Source organism: Hydractinia symbiolongicarpus, chromosome 6, assembly GCF_029227915.1.
Source record: "Hydractinia symbiolongicarpus strain clone_291-10 chromosome 6, HSymV2.1, whole genome shotgun sequence".
NCBI lineage: Eukaryota > Metazoa > Cnidaria > Hydrozoa > Anthoathecata > Hydractiniidae > Hydractinia > Hydractinia symbiolongicarpus.
In genome coordinates, this window is record NC_079880.1 from 9,019,182 (window position 1) to 9,035,006 (window position 15,825).

The 15,825-nt window shown below is 35.4% G+C and overlaps 1 protein-coding gene across 1 annotated transcript; it reads right to left on the minus strand.

The window, feature by feature from the left end:
• Window positions 1-1,652: 1,652 nt before the first annotated feature.
• LOC130647954 (extracellular calcium-sensing receptor-like) lies at window positions 1,653-10,666 on the minus strand. Its single transcript, XM_057453963.1, has 3 exons — window positions 10,047-10,666; window positions 6,430-6,528; window positions 1,653-5,624 (listed from the first exon to the last, which is right to left on the minus strand). Exon 3 carries the CDS (start codon window positions 5,606-5,608, stop codon window positions 2,768-2,770), a length of 2,841 nt encoding a protein of 946 aa, XP_057309946.1. The 5' UTR covers window positions 5,609-5,624; window positions 6,430-6,528; window positions 10,047-10,666; the 3' UTR covers window positions 1,653-2,767.
• Between the last annotated feature and the right edge of the window lie 5,159 nt (window positions 10,667-15,825).

The window sequence follows — 15,825 nt, forward strand, 5'->3', positions numbered from 1 at the left end:
TGATGGCCGGAGAAATTTCGTGTTTTTTTCGTTTAAACTGAAGTTACCATGCAATTTGGAACTTTTACAACACCTTATTTCACAATATTTTAAATGTCGGTTTTGGAACTTTCTTAAGAACTTATTGTGCAGATGAGATAAAATATTGAATGATGGTTTTAGCTATCGCCGGGTAACAATAGGAAGTACCCTGTATTTTCATTCAAACCACTGTTAGAAAATGTTATTTTTTGAATAAGTCTTGCAACGTTAAGTATAGCTGTACTAATCGCTGCACCCAGATGTGTGGAACTGATGTTCAAAGTCAACTTATTAGATTAATTCATTTTGCTGACAGGATATACCCAAGGATTATTTTCCACGGGTCAACAACTAGTCTCTAATAATATCTGTATACTGTGTGTTCAAAATGGTTGCGCCACAGCTATATTTTGGACCCTCCATGGAGTAGTTTTATTACACGTGGACAAAAAAAAAGCACGAATACCGATGCCGGAAATATGTACGACCGGCAAATATATGGAAGCGGGAAAATTCGTGGATTCCTTCACAGGTTTACGGCTATTATCCTCCATATCAATAATATCCATAGTCTGTTCGTCTGTCTGTTTGTAGGGCAACAGGGTGGTCACAAATTTTAGATTTTAAAAGAATTTGGGAGGTATTGGCATCAAATTTTAGGACAAAACACTAAAAAACTTAAAAAAACGATTCCAAATTTTAGGACATTATGCAGGCAAAAAAGAGTAACTAAGAGCTACTAGAGAGGTGTTCATTTTGAGTTGCAGCAACTATGTAATTATAATTCATCATTGCTATTAAAAAGATAACATATATGCGTAATAAATATGTTACTATTTTGTGGAAAAAATTTATGCCACCATAAGCAATGTTAGGAAAATTTTTTGGGGTCCAAATTTTACGTTATATAGGAGATTTTGGGATGTTTTTCATTTTTTGGGTTATGTAGGAGATTTTAGGTGTGGCTACCTTTGGCAAAGTTGAGTCGCATTACGAAAAACCCCTTCTTTGGTTTATCCCAACGCTGCCTTATATTTAATTACAAAGGGTAACACAAAGCTCAATTATAAAAAAAACACGTTACAATTATTACAAATCATGTTTTCTTCTTAAAAATTATCAACTTCAATTTTAATATAAAACATTTGTTACAAAAACGAGAATAAAAAAATTAACTAAATATCTATTAAACATAGAATTTTATAAAACTCTCATATCAAACTTTTGCGCGTACTGAATTCTACACATTTGCGTGAAAAAAAATGTATCAGTCAGGTATAATAAAATAATTTAAAAAAAAAAGGGAAAACACTTCATATAAAAAGGCGATGCGCAAAAATTACCATCTTTGACTCGATTTTTTACGCATGGAAATACAAGCAATAAAACTTTTTCACGCGAAATTGCACTTAGCTCACTGCGCAAATACGTAAAATAAAATATACTATTACGAAAAAATGATTTTATTAAAGATATTTCAACTTTGCGGAATCTCTTCTAGACTAATTTTTAAATAAACTATACAAACACGAACAAAACGAAACAGATAATTACTCTCTCAAGCAATGAGAAAGCATGAAAAAAAGTAGAGAATTCTCCTAATATCTATAGAATTATACAAGAATAACACGTTGGATGTTTAAAAATTATTTGCAGAAAATAAAATTAAGTTGGAATTAAAAAATAAATAAAAATAACACAAAAATGTATTATAAAATCATACAAAATTTTAATATTGATCTGCAAAAAATAAGCATTCTGTAAGCCCAAAAGATTGAGCCCTCAGTAAAGACTCGTTTCCATTTGATTGCACTTTCCGCGATAAGGAAAAAAAATCAAAGATTTTATCTATGTGCGCATGTGCTAAGAATGCGCTAGAGCGAAAAATGCAGTCAAATGGAAATGAACTTTTATAATGAGACTCAAAATACGTGTTAAATGATTATCACAGAGGGAACAGTATCTATAGAATACGAGGGGCAATGGCCATGGTTAATCCCTGTTCTTGATATTTTTTTATGTGAATCTTAAAGAATTCCAGAGCACCGAAGCATGAAGGCTAGTTCAAATTCATTACAAAACAAATACGTACTTTAGTACTAAATCAGACTTTATATCTCTTCGAGCAAGGCCACAAATTAAATAAATAAAAATAAATAAATAAATACAGCCAAAAGCATGCTACAAATAGGACCACATCCTGCTGTATATTTCCTTGGAGAAAATTTAATAAAATATTCAGGGTTGCTACTTTTTTTTAAAAGAGTCGAATTTAAGGAGATTTAGGGACTCTTGGTGACAATTTTAAAGTTGTTTAAGAACATGACTGTATTTTTATATAAAACAAATTGAGGATATTTAAGAAAATTTTTATATTTTTCCACAGATACTAAGAACATCAGAAGATATTCGTATATTCTCCAAAGAAATTTGTTAACATCTATTTTTGAAGGAGATTTGAGCAGATTTGAGAAGACTTTTCTAAATTTATCTTTTAAAACTTACCCTGTTTAGGTAATGCCGACTTGTAACTGTCTAAGAAATACTGTCCAATATAAATTCAAATTCCACAGAATAAAACCTGAGAATATACAAATACAATCACCTGATAAGCCTTTATTGAAACACACTGACGTATCCAAATATTAAGTTAAGTGTAGCACGATCCTTAAATATTGCGTGTTATTGTTCCTTAAACACTTTATCACAATTCTCAATGGTAAACTAACACCTGCGTACAAGCGCATTACAACTTTGTATTGTTGTGATGACCAGACAATCTTTCATCATCTTCCACAAACCCACAAGCGCTCCTTATGTCGACATAACTTCCCTGTTCGTATTTTTCATTAACACTTTCATTCGTCACCTTTCGCTCAGCACTGTCAAAATCGCCTGGCTCTGAATTACAAGATGTATGGCCCTCTCCATCCACTGCTGTTGTGTCAGTTTTGTTACCTACTGACGCTGTACGATTCGACTTGCTACATACACTGTCTTTCTTTTTCTTTCTATTGCTCGAGCCTGGTTTGATTGGATATTCGTCAACTCCACGTTTAAGACGAACCAATGCAACATAAACTTTCGGTAAAACCAAACACGCCATAAAAGTATAACCGAATACATCCATGGTGAATGCCATCACAATAGCTTTGTAGATGCCAACAACGTATTTAAAAGTTGGCAAAAAAGCGACAATGATAATACACAAAGCAATACAAGTGAAACTCAGGAATTTGGGCTCATAAAACGAATGCTCCAGGTTTCGTTCACGGAAGGCGCAGAAGGTAGCTATGATCAACACGATGCACGGTATGAAGGTGGAAACCAACCTGGCAGCCGTGAATGATACTTCACATTGTTTCCAAATTTCATGAACACCTGCTTGGCGAAACTCTTGCACTTGCACCTTATCAATATACAACCATGCAACAACCGACGCCAGCTCAATTAGAAGCATCGTAAACAAAAATAACAATTGGGTAACCAACAGATTCCCTCGGATATATTTCTTAGCTTGCTTTTGCAAATAGCGGATCATGAACTTTGACTTGACTAATAAAACCGATGCGTATGTCATCAGGAGTGCGAAAAACACGGAATTTCGAACTTGGCAAAGCACATGTTCAGGCTCAGTGATGTGTAACGGACCATAAACAAAGGTGAGTATAAGCAACACACATGACACTGTAATTAAATGCGGTGCCGGCTCGTTAACTCTAACAAGATGCCTCAACTTGATCAATATGACGCATGCTACAATCGTGATCACTATCCCAATTCCGCTGATCACAACAATGGACATACCCGCCGGGTCGGATATCTCCAACCATAAGATTGGCGTCACAATACATCTAGTATGTTTCACATCAGTATGTTGGTAATGACCACACGATACGCAAGCTTCTGCCATTTTGATAGAGGTGTAGTTGTTGCCAGTGCAGTCCTGACAGCCCCAACAACAATCGGTTTGTCCAACAACAGCCTGCCCAGGAACGCACTCCTCACTACAACGCGAAGATGGAAATCTCTGTTGCTTTGACGGAGCAAACCACAAAGGCCATTTAATCTTATCTGTACTAAGGGCCAGTCGATCGCCCTCACGGCCTTTTTGACTCCAGCTGCCAACAGGGACATACTGTAGATTGCCATTTACAATTTGCAAGTTTTCGATTGTGTAAAATGCAAATTTAGGATCACCTTTCGAGTCAAAAGATATTTCCATCCCCTGCTGGTTAACAAAGGAGACATTAAACATTTCTTCCGTTAGCTGCTTCATGTTTAACTTCGGAACGGAGCAAGAAGACTTGTTACGGCATTGCTTTTCTAGCAGTTTAGTGACAGCTATTGACACCGCTGTAACAGCGTCAATTAAATTATCAATGCGTCCGAGACTGTCACGCAACTTTTCGACAACGTCTTGAACAGAAACTTCACAACCATTTCCTGTAAATGAAGTCTTATTGGTTGATATCCCAGTAGGTTCACAATTAAACTTACTGTTTCTCAAATAATTTTTTAGCCACATGTTACAGCTCCACTTGTTCTTGATTTCGTCCTCCATGTAGGTGGTAAAATAACCAAGAGATTGTGATTTTAAAGAAACAGAGAGTATACCTTCCGTCTGATTGCGTAACGCTTTGTTTAACGTTAACGCAGACGGGTTCCACGCTTCACTGGTCAGCCAAATACGCTTCACACCTTGTCGTTTAGCTTCTTCAAGTATCAAATCACCCAAGCCGTTAACATAACAAAACAAAACCACCACAACTGCTTTTTTCCAATTTTTAACTTTCTCGATAACACTTCTGATCCTCGGCTGCGTTTTCACCGACTGAAATGGTATGTATTCATCATGTGTGATACATATATTACTAGGTTTCGCTTTCTTTTTTAAATCGGAAACACCAAGTTTGCCGTAATCATCGTCTGAGCCGATTGCGAACACAAAGTTCCAATTAAACTTCTTGAAAATGTCTAACATGACCAATACTTGATTGGTGTCAGACGGGATAGTGCGAAAAAACGACTTATATAAGTCTGTTTTACTTAACAGGCGGCTAGAGGCTGCGTAGCTTACTTGAGGGATGTGATATAAAGACATCAAACTTGCAAGCGGAATTGACGTGAAACTCATCTGGGTACCTATCACCGCCGTTGCTTCTCTCACGCTTGTTGTGTCCACGAAACGGTCGCATTTCAGAAAGTCCGCCCGACACACTGAATTTGGTCGATGTAACGAGACAATTTCAATAGCTCTTGCCATTGTCACTGGTAAATTCTGACAGACATCGTCCAGCTGCAAACCTAGTTTGGCCCAGCGAGTTAAATTCTTGTTCTCATTTGCCCTATCGATGGCATACTTGATTGCATATGATCTAACCACACCGTCTGGCGATACAACGCGACAATTCGAGTTTGGAGTTGACAACGTCATGAGTCCTTGTATAGTATAATTTCCTGTGTGAATGGTTGTCAAACGAGTCTTGCCGTCTTTTTCTTTGGTGTAAAGTAGATCAGGACAGCTTGATGTTAACACAAGAGAAACTTGAAATATAACCAAATTAGAAATTAAAAGTCCAGACATGGTTTCAACTTTGCACCTAAAGGCAGATGGAACCGGAATTATATTTACAACTTAGATCACATTAATAGAGCCGTGTATTACAAAAAGATGAATTCACAAAAATAAACAAAAATAAAAGTGTAAATAAATGCATTGCGACGCGCGAAACTTATTCTTTGATTTAAATGCATTGCGACGCGCGAAACTTATTCTTTGGTTTAAATGCATTGCGACGCGCGAAACTTATTCTTTGGTTTAAATGCATTGCGACGCACGAAACTTATTCTTCGGTTTAAATGCATTGCGACGCGCGAAACTTATTATTTGCTTTACAGCGAGCAAGCAAATCAGCGACAGAAGTGTTACAGGAAGCTTATATAAACTGATTGACAATATAGCTATACACAATCTAATTGATATGCTTACAAAACAATACACAAAACTAAAAAATGTATGGAAAAAATAATTTTTATTTCTCAATTTTACTATCAATTTCCCAATTTTACACAGTAAAAGATGGATTATATAAAAGAAATCTCTGAGGAGTTAACATAAAAGGTCGTGTGTTGAAACATTATACAGAATTATGTCACCATACAGGATACAGATATAATCATGTAACAACACGGGTTAATATAATCGTTGCCTATAGTAAATTACTTTCAATTAACTGAAAACTTTTCCCATTTGTAAAAACGTATTACATCATGCACAAGCAAAATTTCGAGAAACAGTACAGTCCAACAATAAAGTATTAAAACAGATACAGCAGTTATGCTGATACAAACTGAAAAATGGTTTTTACAAAAACTAAAACTGCCATATGAAAACATTTATCTTACCAGCTTGTTTTTAGTTACAAATGATGTATAGCTAACGTCCAACGCTTACACCAAGTTTATATTCATCTCTTAACTGCTTTAAACTTCTTTAAATTAAAACTAGAATAACAATGTTAAAACTTTATCTATAAAAGAAAGGAAGTACACATAGTTTATTAAGAAATTAATTAAACTTATTTTGCACTGTTTACTCAATCTTTGTTTTAGAATTTTAGTAAAAAAAACACATTTACGGCGCAATAACGTTTGTAAATACATTGTGCCCGTGTTCTGTACAATTCCATCCAGTTTTATGAACAAAAAACCAAGATGTAAAAACAATCTCAGAAGAGAAATGACAAAACAATTATATTCAATCTTAATAAGCCTATACAAATCTAAATCTAAATTGTTCCCTCAAAGTTAATTCTAACACATAAAATTTGAGCAAGCATATAAAGCATAAATGAATCAGCAAAACACAATACACACTTTAAGTGGGTAATGTAAGACACTTAACGACTTCCTCAATATTAAACCTGTCAAAACGATGATGTATGAGAAATTTACAACACGGAATTTAAACATACTCTGGAAACCTAAATGTAAAAAGGGACAACACAACATTTTGGCAAAAGAGTGACTTTTGAAATTACACTTGCATTAAGTTGGTTTGGCATATTCTGGTCTGCAAAATATTGCATTGTGATTTTTAGTTAGCTTAACAACCAATGTGTTTATGTCCCATATGCACTTAGCACCAAAATAAAGTAGAATAACAATGAAAAAGATCTATAGAAACATATATATATTTTTTATATAGATATATTTTTTCAGAAAATATTTTGCCCCTGACTTCACTGTGTAGAATTTGAAACATCGAGCAAGAAAATGCATAGGATTGTGTATGTACTCTCAGGGAGCAGTTAAATAGATATTGAAATTTAAAAGGAACCCAAGGTATAAAACGATGTTGGACTTATATTATAGAGCTTAAAAAGTCAGCTAACAAGTTGTTTTTTTCAAATTTTGTGGGTAAGCTTGTATAAGCCTTATGTTTACCCACAAAATTTGATTGCAAACCAACATGCAGATCCCAAGTTATGAGGTTGTCAGCAAAAAAATAAGAGGCCTGGGACGAGCAAGCGAGTGTCATTTTGGCAAAAAAAATATGTTAATCAATTAACCTTTATGATATCTATGCATTGATAAAGTTTGAATGCACACCATTCAAACTTTATCATCATAACAGGTCTAAAATTACTGATGAAAGAAAATGTCCAAATTTGCTATTACTGAAATATATATGACATCATAATTCATGCAGCATAATTAAATCTGAAATTCTTTAAATGTGAATATCTTGAGAACGAAAAGAGCTTTTTAAAAAATTTAAAAAGACTTGTTAGCTAACTTTTTAAGCTCTTTTATATAACTCCAACATCATTTTATACCTCGGGTTCCCTTTGGAAATTTGCACCATTTTGGTCCCAGGTGGTCCCTCGTCACCCATATAGGAGATGATGTAAGTTATTTCCACCTGTTTCTAAGTTATTTAGCCTTGAACTTGAAAGTGCAATGCAATGACTTATCTTCTCTTATTTATTGTATTAAAGTCAATCTGAATACATTGACGTTGTGCTCTAACGCCTAGAAGGTTAAGAAAAAAAGACATACTTTTTTCAGCTCCTTCAAAGAAAATGAACACATCCACTTTGTCTGTCAGACAGACGGAGACAATAAAAGTGACGTTTATTAAATTTAAAAAATAAAAAAATAATACACTGATAAGGCTCATGCAACTAATATTCTCCTTTAATTCATTGCACTATTCATTGTCACTCCTGAGATGGTTAAAGTTATTAAAACATCAGAAAAGAAGCTTTCATATTTTGATGTTACGTATAATCCGTTATAGATACTGTACATTTTTATGCCAAGAAAACTTAAACATCCAACAAATATCCAAACAAATCACTGCTTTAGGTAAATATATAAAGTAAACCTGTAGGCGACAATAAATTTAATACCTTTTATCCCTTATTATTATTATTAATATTATTATGATTATTTGAAATTGTTTACAAGGATATCCTCTTCAGTGCCCATTGGTCCTGCGAAGGGGGTTTTAGTGCATTTAAGACTCCTATATGAGCTATGAAATTCTTGAAAGCACAGCAATTGCTTAACTAGACACACGCCTAAGATATCAATCCTATTCTCAGGCGGAACGCTAAGCAGAAAGGATAGATTCACACTTTTAAAGTCCCTGACATGACTAAGCCAGGATTAGAATCCAAGACCTCTCACACTGGAAGCGAATGCTGTTACACAAGGCTACTAGTTAGTTTTGAACGCAGATTATATATATATAAATTTTAACACTCTCACACAGAGTATTGAGGGTGTCTTGCTTTTGTTTTTCATTTTTCTGATCTTACTTCATTAAAATAACTCTTGTGACCTTTTTACAAACGACCTTCAGAACACAGAGATGCACAAAGTAAATGTGTATATTTATAATAAGAAAACTTACATAAATATTTATCAAATTTTATCTATATATATGTGTGTAATTTTCAACATGCATGAAAAAGTTACATATAAAACTTTTGCATATTGCATATTGCATATAACTGTTTACAAAAATTGTCAAAACAATGTCCACCCAATTCTATGGATGACAGCAAACACATATATATATTTATAAATTCTTTTCTTATGTTTTCAAAAAGGTATGCACACTAAGCTTAACCTCCATGTGACAGAAGTGGTTTAAAAACTTATTGAATGTTTCACTATTATTTTTTTTTTGTGAAAAGGTCAATTTAAAAAGAAAAGTGAGTTGCAATCTGAATCAACTGACAAGTGAATTGTATAATAAAAGGTATCACACAGGTTTATATAAGAAACTATAGCCATAAATTATCATCCCCCTAGGACCTTTTTCACAAAGGAAGTAGGGGGGGGGGGGGGGGGGGGGGGGTAAGCAGTTCCACAAAGAGGTATCATGTCATAAAAATTTAATTCATTAGACATTCAACAAACATATATACATTTTTACCTAAAGTTATTCGTTTAAACCAATGGCTTGAGGAGAAGGAAGATTCTTGCCTTTTTGTAAAAAAAATCATTGTTATCTTCCTCTAACAATTATACACATAAGGGTGCCAACTGGTCTAACACACTGCAAAGGGGCAGCTCTGGCGAGTTTTTGAATACAAAACTTTCCTAAACTTCCTGAATTTTCCAAAAATACAAACACAGCATATCCAATTTCATTGATTTTGTTACAAAAAGACAACTGATAAAATAAACAAGTTGTGAGACTTTTTTAACTACATATATAGATATAGATAGATATCAATGTGCATATTTTACATGGCTAGCCTCACCAATATCAAGGAATATGCCCTGTCTATTATTTCTAGAAGGGGCCATGGCCTCAATGGAGAGTCCTAGAGTATTTAATGCTCATTTCGAGCTACGCAGACCCAATTAGCCCATACTGAATCACCGCCAAGGAAAATCAAACTCCCGCACAAAGTGCAAAACACAAAGTTTGTTTTTGTGATCATTTGCAGCATGCCTGGTATTATGTTTTAGTCAGTGCAGGACACTGCTAAAAATTAGATTACCTCTTTAATAATGGCAAATTGACTGTTATTAATGATCTCCTTTTCTCTCCCTCTTCACACCACAGTTTTTTATTAATGTACTACACTAAAATAAATAAGGTAAAACTGCATGGAAGAGTTCAATCCAGATAATAAACACCTATATGCTTTCTCAACAAAAAAATTACTTTTATATATCATATTACATACTAAAACTGTGTTGCAACATACATAAGTTAGAAAGAATGCTGTAAAACTTAGTTTAAGTATATACCATATTTGCAACCATATTGATGCCAATCTTTAACTCACACATTTTTTGTGAGCTGGACACAAGCAATAACATCTACCACGAGAGGCACTGTCCCGCTCTCTTCCCCCAAGCCGCAAATTCGCTGTTAATGGAAACTTACTCTAATTGTCGATTGTTTCTTGTGACTGTTCTGCCCAGATTGTGAAAACTGCCTATTTATAAACAGGATGACCGGATTATGTATGCATGGCCTGATTATGTTTTTTTGCACTGATTATCTCATGGTGACCAGATTATGTTATTTAATATAATGGCTTACCAAGCAAGCTGTGATTGGCATTTTCTTTGAACTTTTGTGAATGAAACATTGACTGGGCATGGTGAAAGAAAAAAGTCTTGACATATATAATTCTTCTCTGCAGGATAAAACAACATTGCAAACTAGGCATAGCGAAAAAAGTATAAACACCTCTTGTGAGTACATTTCAACATAATATACTTTAGGTAGCTAACTAAATTTTACGAACTAGATTTTGCGGATGGGTGGGCTCATTTTTATTTTTTATGGGAATTGAAATCTGGAGAGGACCCAAGAAGAGAAGTGATGACGAATGATATAAAAGCTGGTTGGCCCAAATTATGTACGTTTTATAAGTGAGGGATAATAAAAAGAGGCACATAAGCCGACCTGCCCTGATCATGTTTGTTTTATAAGTGACAAATAATGCTACACTACACTAGCAACTAACTGGTCTGGTAGCTAAGTGGTAGAGCGTTCGCTTTTAGTGGAGGAGGTTTTGGGTTAAAACCTCAGCCGAGTCATGCCAGAGACTATATATGGTAAATCTACCCTTTCTGCTTAGCGTTCAGCATAAGAATAGGGTACACCTCTTCACAGTTTGAGTTGTTCACTCACTTCCTGTATTAAAAAAAGGCAAAGTGAATTTAATCAAGCTTTGACTAGGCATTATGGATATTTTTTATTTTCTGAAGAAATAAAACATATGCTGGTGAGAAGGAATTGTAACTGTTTTTTCAAAAATTTTTACTCAAAAATTATTTCACTTTTCTTCATGGTCAGGGCAGAGCCTTCTTAATTCAGTTTACTTCCTTTTTCAATTCTCAATAAGAGCATCGTAACAGAAGAAAGATTTATTTAAACATTGATTAACTTAAATATGAGCTCATGCATTGATATCACTTTGCAGAAGCCTCGTTGATAGCAATACCAGTACAGTAGGAATTGTATAGCTACATTATTTACATAACTCACTCACTTGCCTGATCAATTTAGTTTAGTCAGTTGCCTTTTTTCGTTTCGTTTTAACTTCTTCGGTACACAAACGACCCGAGACCCCAGGCACGCTACCAGAGAAAAGACCCCTTACACTAAAAGCGGCCGTGCTGTGTAGTGCCGTAAAGTTCAACCTTGTGTCAGCGCAGGGCTTAGGTCTTTCATATGGGAGGGGGGCGATATATTTTGACATGAAAACCGGGATGCTTTTTTCACTCATTTTTTGTGTAAAAGTCGTGTTAGAAGTCGTGTTACCATCAAAGAATGTTTGAAAAGTTCGTAAAGCTTCAAGCAGATATAGTTATAGTTGCAGCGCAACCTCGTTCCCAGAGCATTTTGCCTTGTTGATGAAGTTGCGGCCACTCCGTAATAAAGGCTCAGGGCCACAAGACCCCGGGGACGAGGTTGCGAAACATTAACTACGAATTATGTAGGGAACGACGGTTTAAGTGAAGCAACTGTTGAGCTCATACAAAAATGAAAGTAAACTGTTTAGTCGTGAAGCCTCTGTTAGCGAGTAGCCACTAAATATATGTGGAGCCACAACCTCGTCCCCAGGGCATCTTGTATCTTTTCTGACTCCGGGCGTCCCGGGGTCAGAAAAGATACAAGATGCCCTGGGGACGAGGTTGATGGAACCACTAAAGAAGTATGAAGACAACGGTAAATTGCGGAACGACTGCTTGTGTGTAGAGTCAGTTTTTACGAAAAAAAACCCACGGCGCTAGTGGCAATAGATTCCCATCCAAAAAATATTATTTGCAGTCCCTTACTGTTTTCGTTTCTTGAAAAATCTGTGCTGTAACTTTATTGCAACAGTTCACTATCATCAGACGTTCTTTAAATTAACTATCATCAGACGTTCTTTAAATAAAGTTTCTTCTCTTCAGGTGATATGGGTACATATTTTAACATGGTGTTTGACGACGTAACTTAAACAGATATGGTAAATCAGCAAAGTTAAACTACTAATAAATATATGGACCAAGGAGAATCTCTCTGTCATTGTCTGCAGGTATGGGGAGATGGGATGATTGAAAAATTCCTGTAAACTTAATAAACGGAAAGGTTGGAATAAAAAAGGGGGCTGGAAAATATTTTAGACATTTTATTGCTGAATGTTGGAAAAATGGTTATGACTGCAAGAAAATCAGCTCTTGAATCCGGCGACCTCCTACAGAATGAATAGTTCATAACCTTTTCCGTTAAATGGCGCATTCACGATTGCCTAGGTAGGTATAAACATAGATTTTGAGGAAGGATCCTGCTTTTAAGGCAGCTAGCTAGCTATAAACATAGATTTTGAGGAAGCATCCTGCTTTTAAGGCAGCTAGCTATAGCTATCTTTATTTCATCCTATTCTTTTAAAGTTTTTATTCAGTTCGGTATATTGTTATTTATTTTTATGTTGAAGTTGGGTCTGCTATATAGTTATTTATTTTTTTAATTTAATAACAATTTTTAATTATATTAAAAACTTATTCCGCAAATTAAATTAATATTGATCCATTGTTTTTGCTATCACGAGGTAACAACAGTTTGGAAACACTATTTTTATTTCAGCTATCGTTGCAGGAAAGTTATTTTTTGAAAATTATGTTACAGTTGCAACACTTTAACGGTGTATGCGCTTCACTTGATTTACGACATACCGTATACTGTTTTAAAGCCCTGCACCTGATAGTGTGGCACAGTTTACGGCTCTTCTCAAGCGCTCCACAGTTCCACGCCGGGTCACACCTTGACTTGCGGCTTACCCCGGCAACGCCGGGTTCCCGAATTGTATTTTCTAACACTATTGAACATTATTCAAATCAAGACGTCAGCTTCAGAACACTCATACTTTCATCACTCTTTTTGGAGCTCTTAAGGGACTCTTTTTGTTCTAAATTTTTATTATTTTAGGAAAGCGTTTTTTAGGAAAATATAAAGGAAATCCAGCTGTGTTCTATTTGCATACAATTGCCACCAGTTTACAGGCATTCAATTTTGCGAATTAACTGAATTGGTCATTGTTACTGTAAAGGCTCGATTAAGTGCCCCCTCAAATAGGTGACACTTGCAACACCAAAAATATTTAATAAGCGGCTATGAAGGAGGTGAGTACTTTATTAGATAACTAATTGAAGAACCTCTACGGGAACCCTTTCTTTTTCAGGCAAAAGGTATGCTTTATTCCAGAAAGGACAAAAAAAAATTGTTATGCGCCTACCCTTGGACGTGAGATATTAAATAAGTGCCCGGGCGCCTAATCTAACGTACACATTTAGAGAACCGAATTATGCAAGAATCAAGTCTCCAACTTTTTCTACATGAAGGACATGAAGTAAACATGCGCAATGCGAAAAACAAATGGAGTAGGATATCGAAACTTTGCAGAAACTAATAAGAATTTCCAGAACGAGAAGAAAAAACTAGGTTTGTCTCTTTCATTTTGTAATATTCGTGGTCTTCGCAGTAACTTTTTTCGTGAGGAATCATATCTAACTAATTCCGCACCTGATATACATGTAATTTGTAAAACAAACCTTGATCCATCAATAAGCTTCTCTTATGGCAGCTAGTTATGTTTCTTTCCTTCCTATTGTAAGGGTTGTTCTTTTCATAAACACGTTCTTGGCATCTCTATGCAAGAAAATACTCTCCTGTGTTTCGATAAACTTTTTTTAAAAATCCAATGAATCTTATATTTGTTTAAGTCAATCCCTGCTGCATCGTCCACGAATCTTTTTTTCTATAGCGTTATTTTATTCTTCACTACCTGGAAGTGTATATTGGCAAAAACCCTCGTAATTTACCTATTTGTTAATATTTTTGCTTTCAGAAAATATTTTTTCTTTTTGACATTCATTAGGCTGATTATTTTACCTTTCTTCGACCTACTTCTCTTTATGACTTCAGCACCTCTGAAACTGTACCATTTTTTTCTAATCATATTGTCTCAATCAGTTCTTCTACAACCAGGAACCGTCTTTTTTATCTGTTTTATTCATCCAATCTTACTACCAGTTATACCATCCCCATAAAATAACCATGGCATTTATTGAATACTTTTTCCTTTTTATTTATTGGCAGCATAAACCTCGACACTACCTTTTTTGGTGAACAACCCTAGAATTTTTTCTTTTCACCCTAAATCAATGATCAGCGGGATTGGGTCACGTGATTTCTGATGCATATTGAAGTCTTTATTTTTCACAACTATCCATTCAGGTCCGTCACCCTCTGGCCACCAGGGAACACATATATCAATCTGTGGTTGCTAAAGTTAATAATGTTACAATTTGCTCGTAGAATTCGTTGGTTAGAATTGTTACTTTAGTTGTTATGCGGTTTCATGCAAGACTCACGTCTTGGCAGGAACGGCGCCACAATTTCCAAAGCGAGAAAGGGGGCTTAGGCATAGTGGGAGGTTATAGTGACAATCAACGAGCGAAGCGAGTTGCCGAAACAGCAGGGTTCAAGGTGGGGTGCAGGGGCGAAGCCCTTTGAAGCTAACGCATTTTTAGAGTCCTAAAACACGTAAAACGGCTATACGTTGGACTTCAGAAAAGCTTATTACGTACTGATTTTGTTGATATACGTCACTGAATAAAAAATTATTTAGTGAGATAGCCTGCAGCTTGCTTGGATAACATCAATTTTCTTGCAGTGATAGAGACACTTATAGGCAGAAAATAAAAAGTTATTACTTAGCAAAAAAGTGTGTGTGTGTGTGTTAGGGGGGGGGGGGGTGGGGGGTTGGGGCTGAAGCCATACCAGCCCTTCTAGTGGCGCCGCCCCTGGTTGGATCCAGTTCTTTCTAAATAATAATGAGTGGCATGCTTAATACGAATCTCAACAAACTTACCCTATTTGCAGATGACATTTCACTCTACTCTTCCTTGAGGAAGACAAAGCTTGTTCTTGAGAAAATGAAAATAGTTGTTGGTAGTGCTCTAAGAATGATACTCGCATGTTGTTAAATGCAGTGAGAACTGGTTGGCGTCATTGGAATCTTCAAAAGTGAACATTCAACCAACTTCACGAGGCGTTCATTCCATCTGTCCTATGGATGGCAGCAAACTCACTGAATATATATGCATATCTATACTGCTTGGTTTCTTCTTTATAAACATCCTCTCCTAAAATTCTTACAGTAAATCCATTGCAATATCTGCTGCTACGAAATGTTGAATTTTCCCTACGAATACTGGGCTTTGTAACGTTTGTTTCTATGCAATTTTATGCTGAAAATTTACGAATCTTCGTAG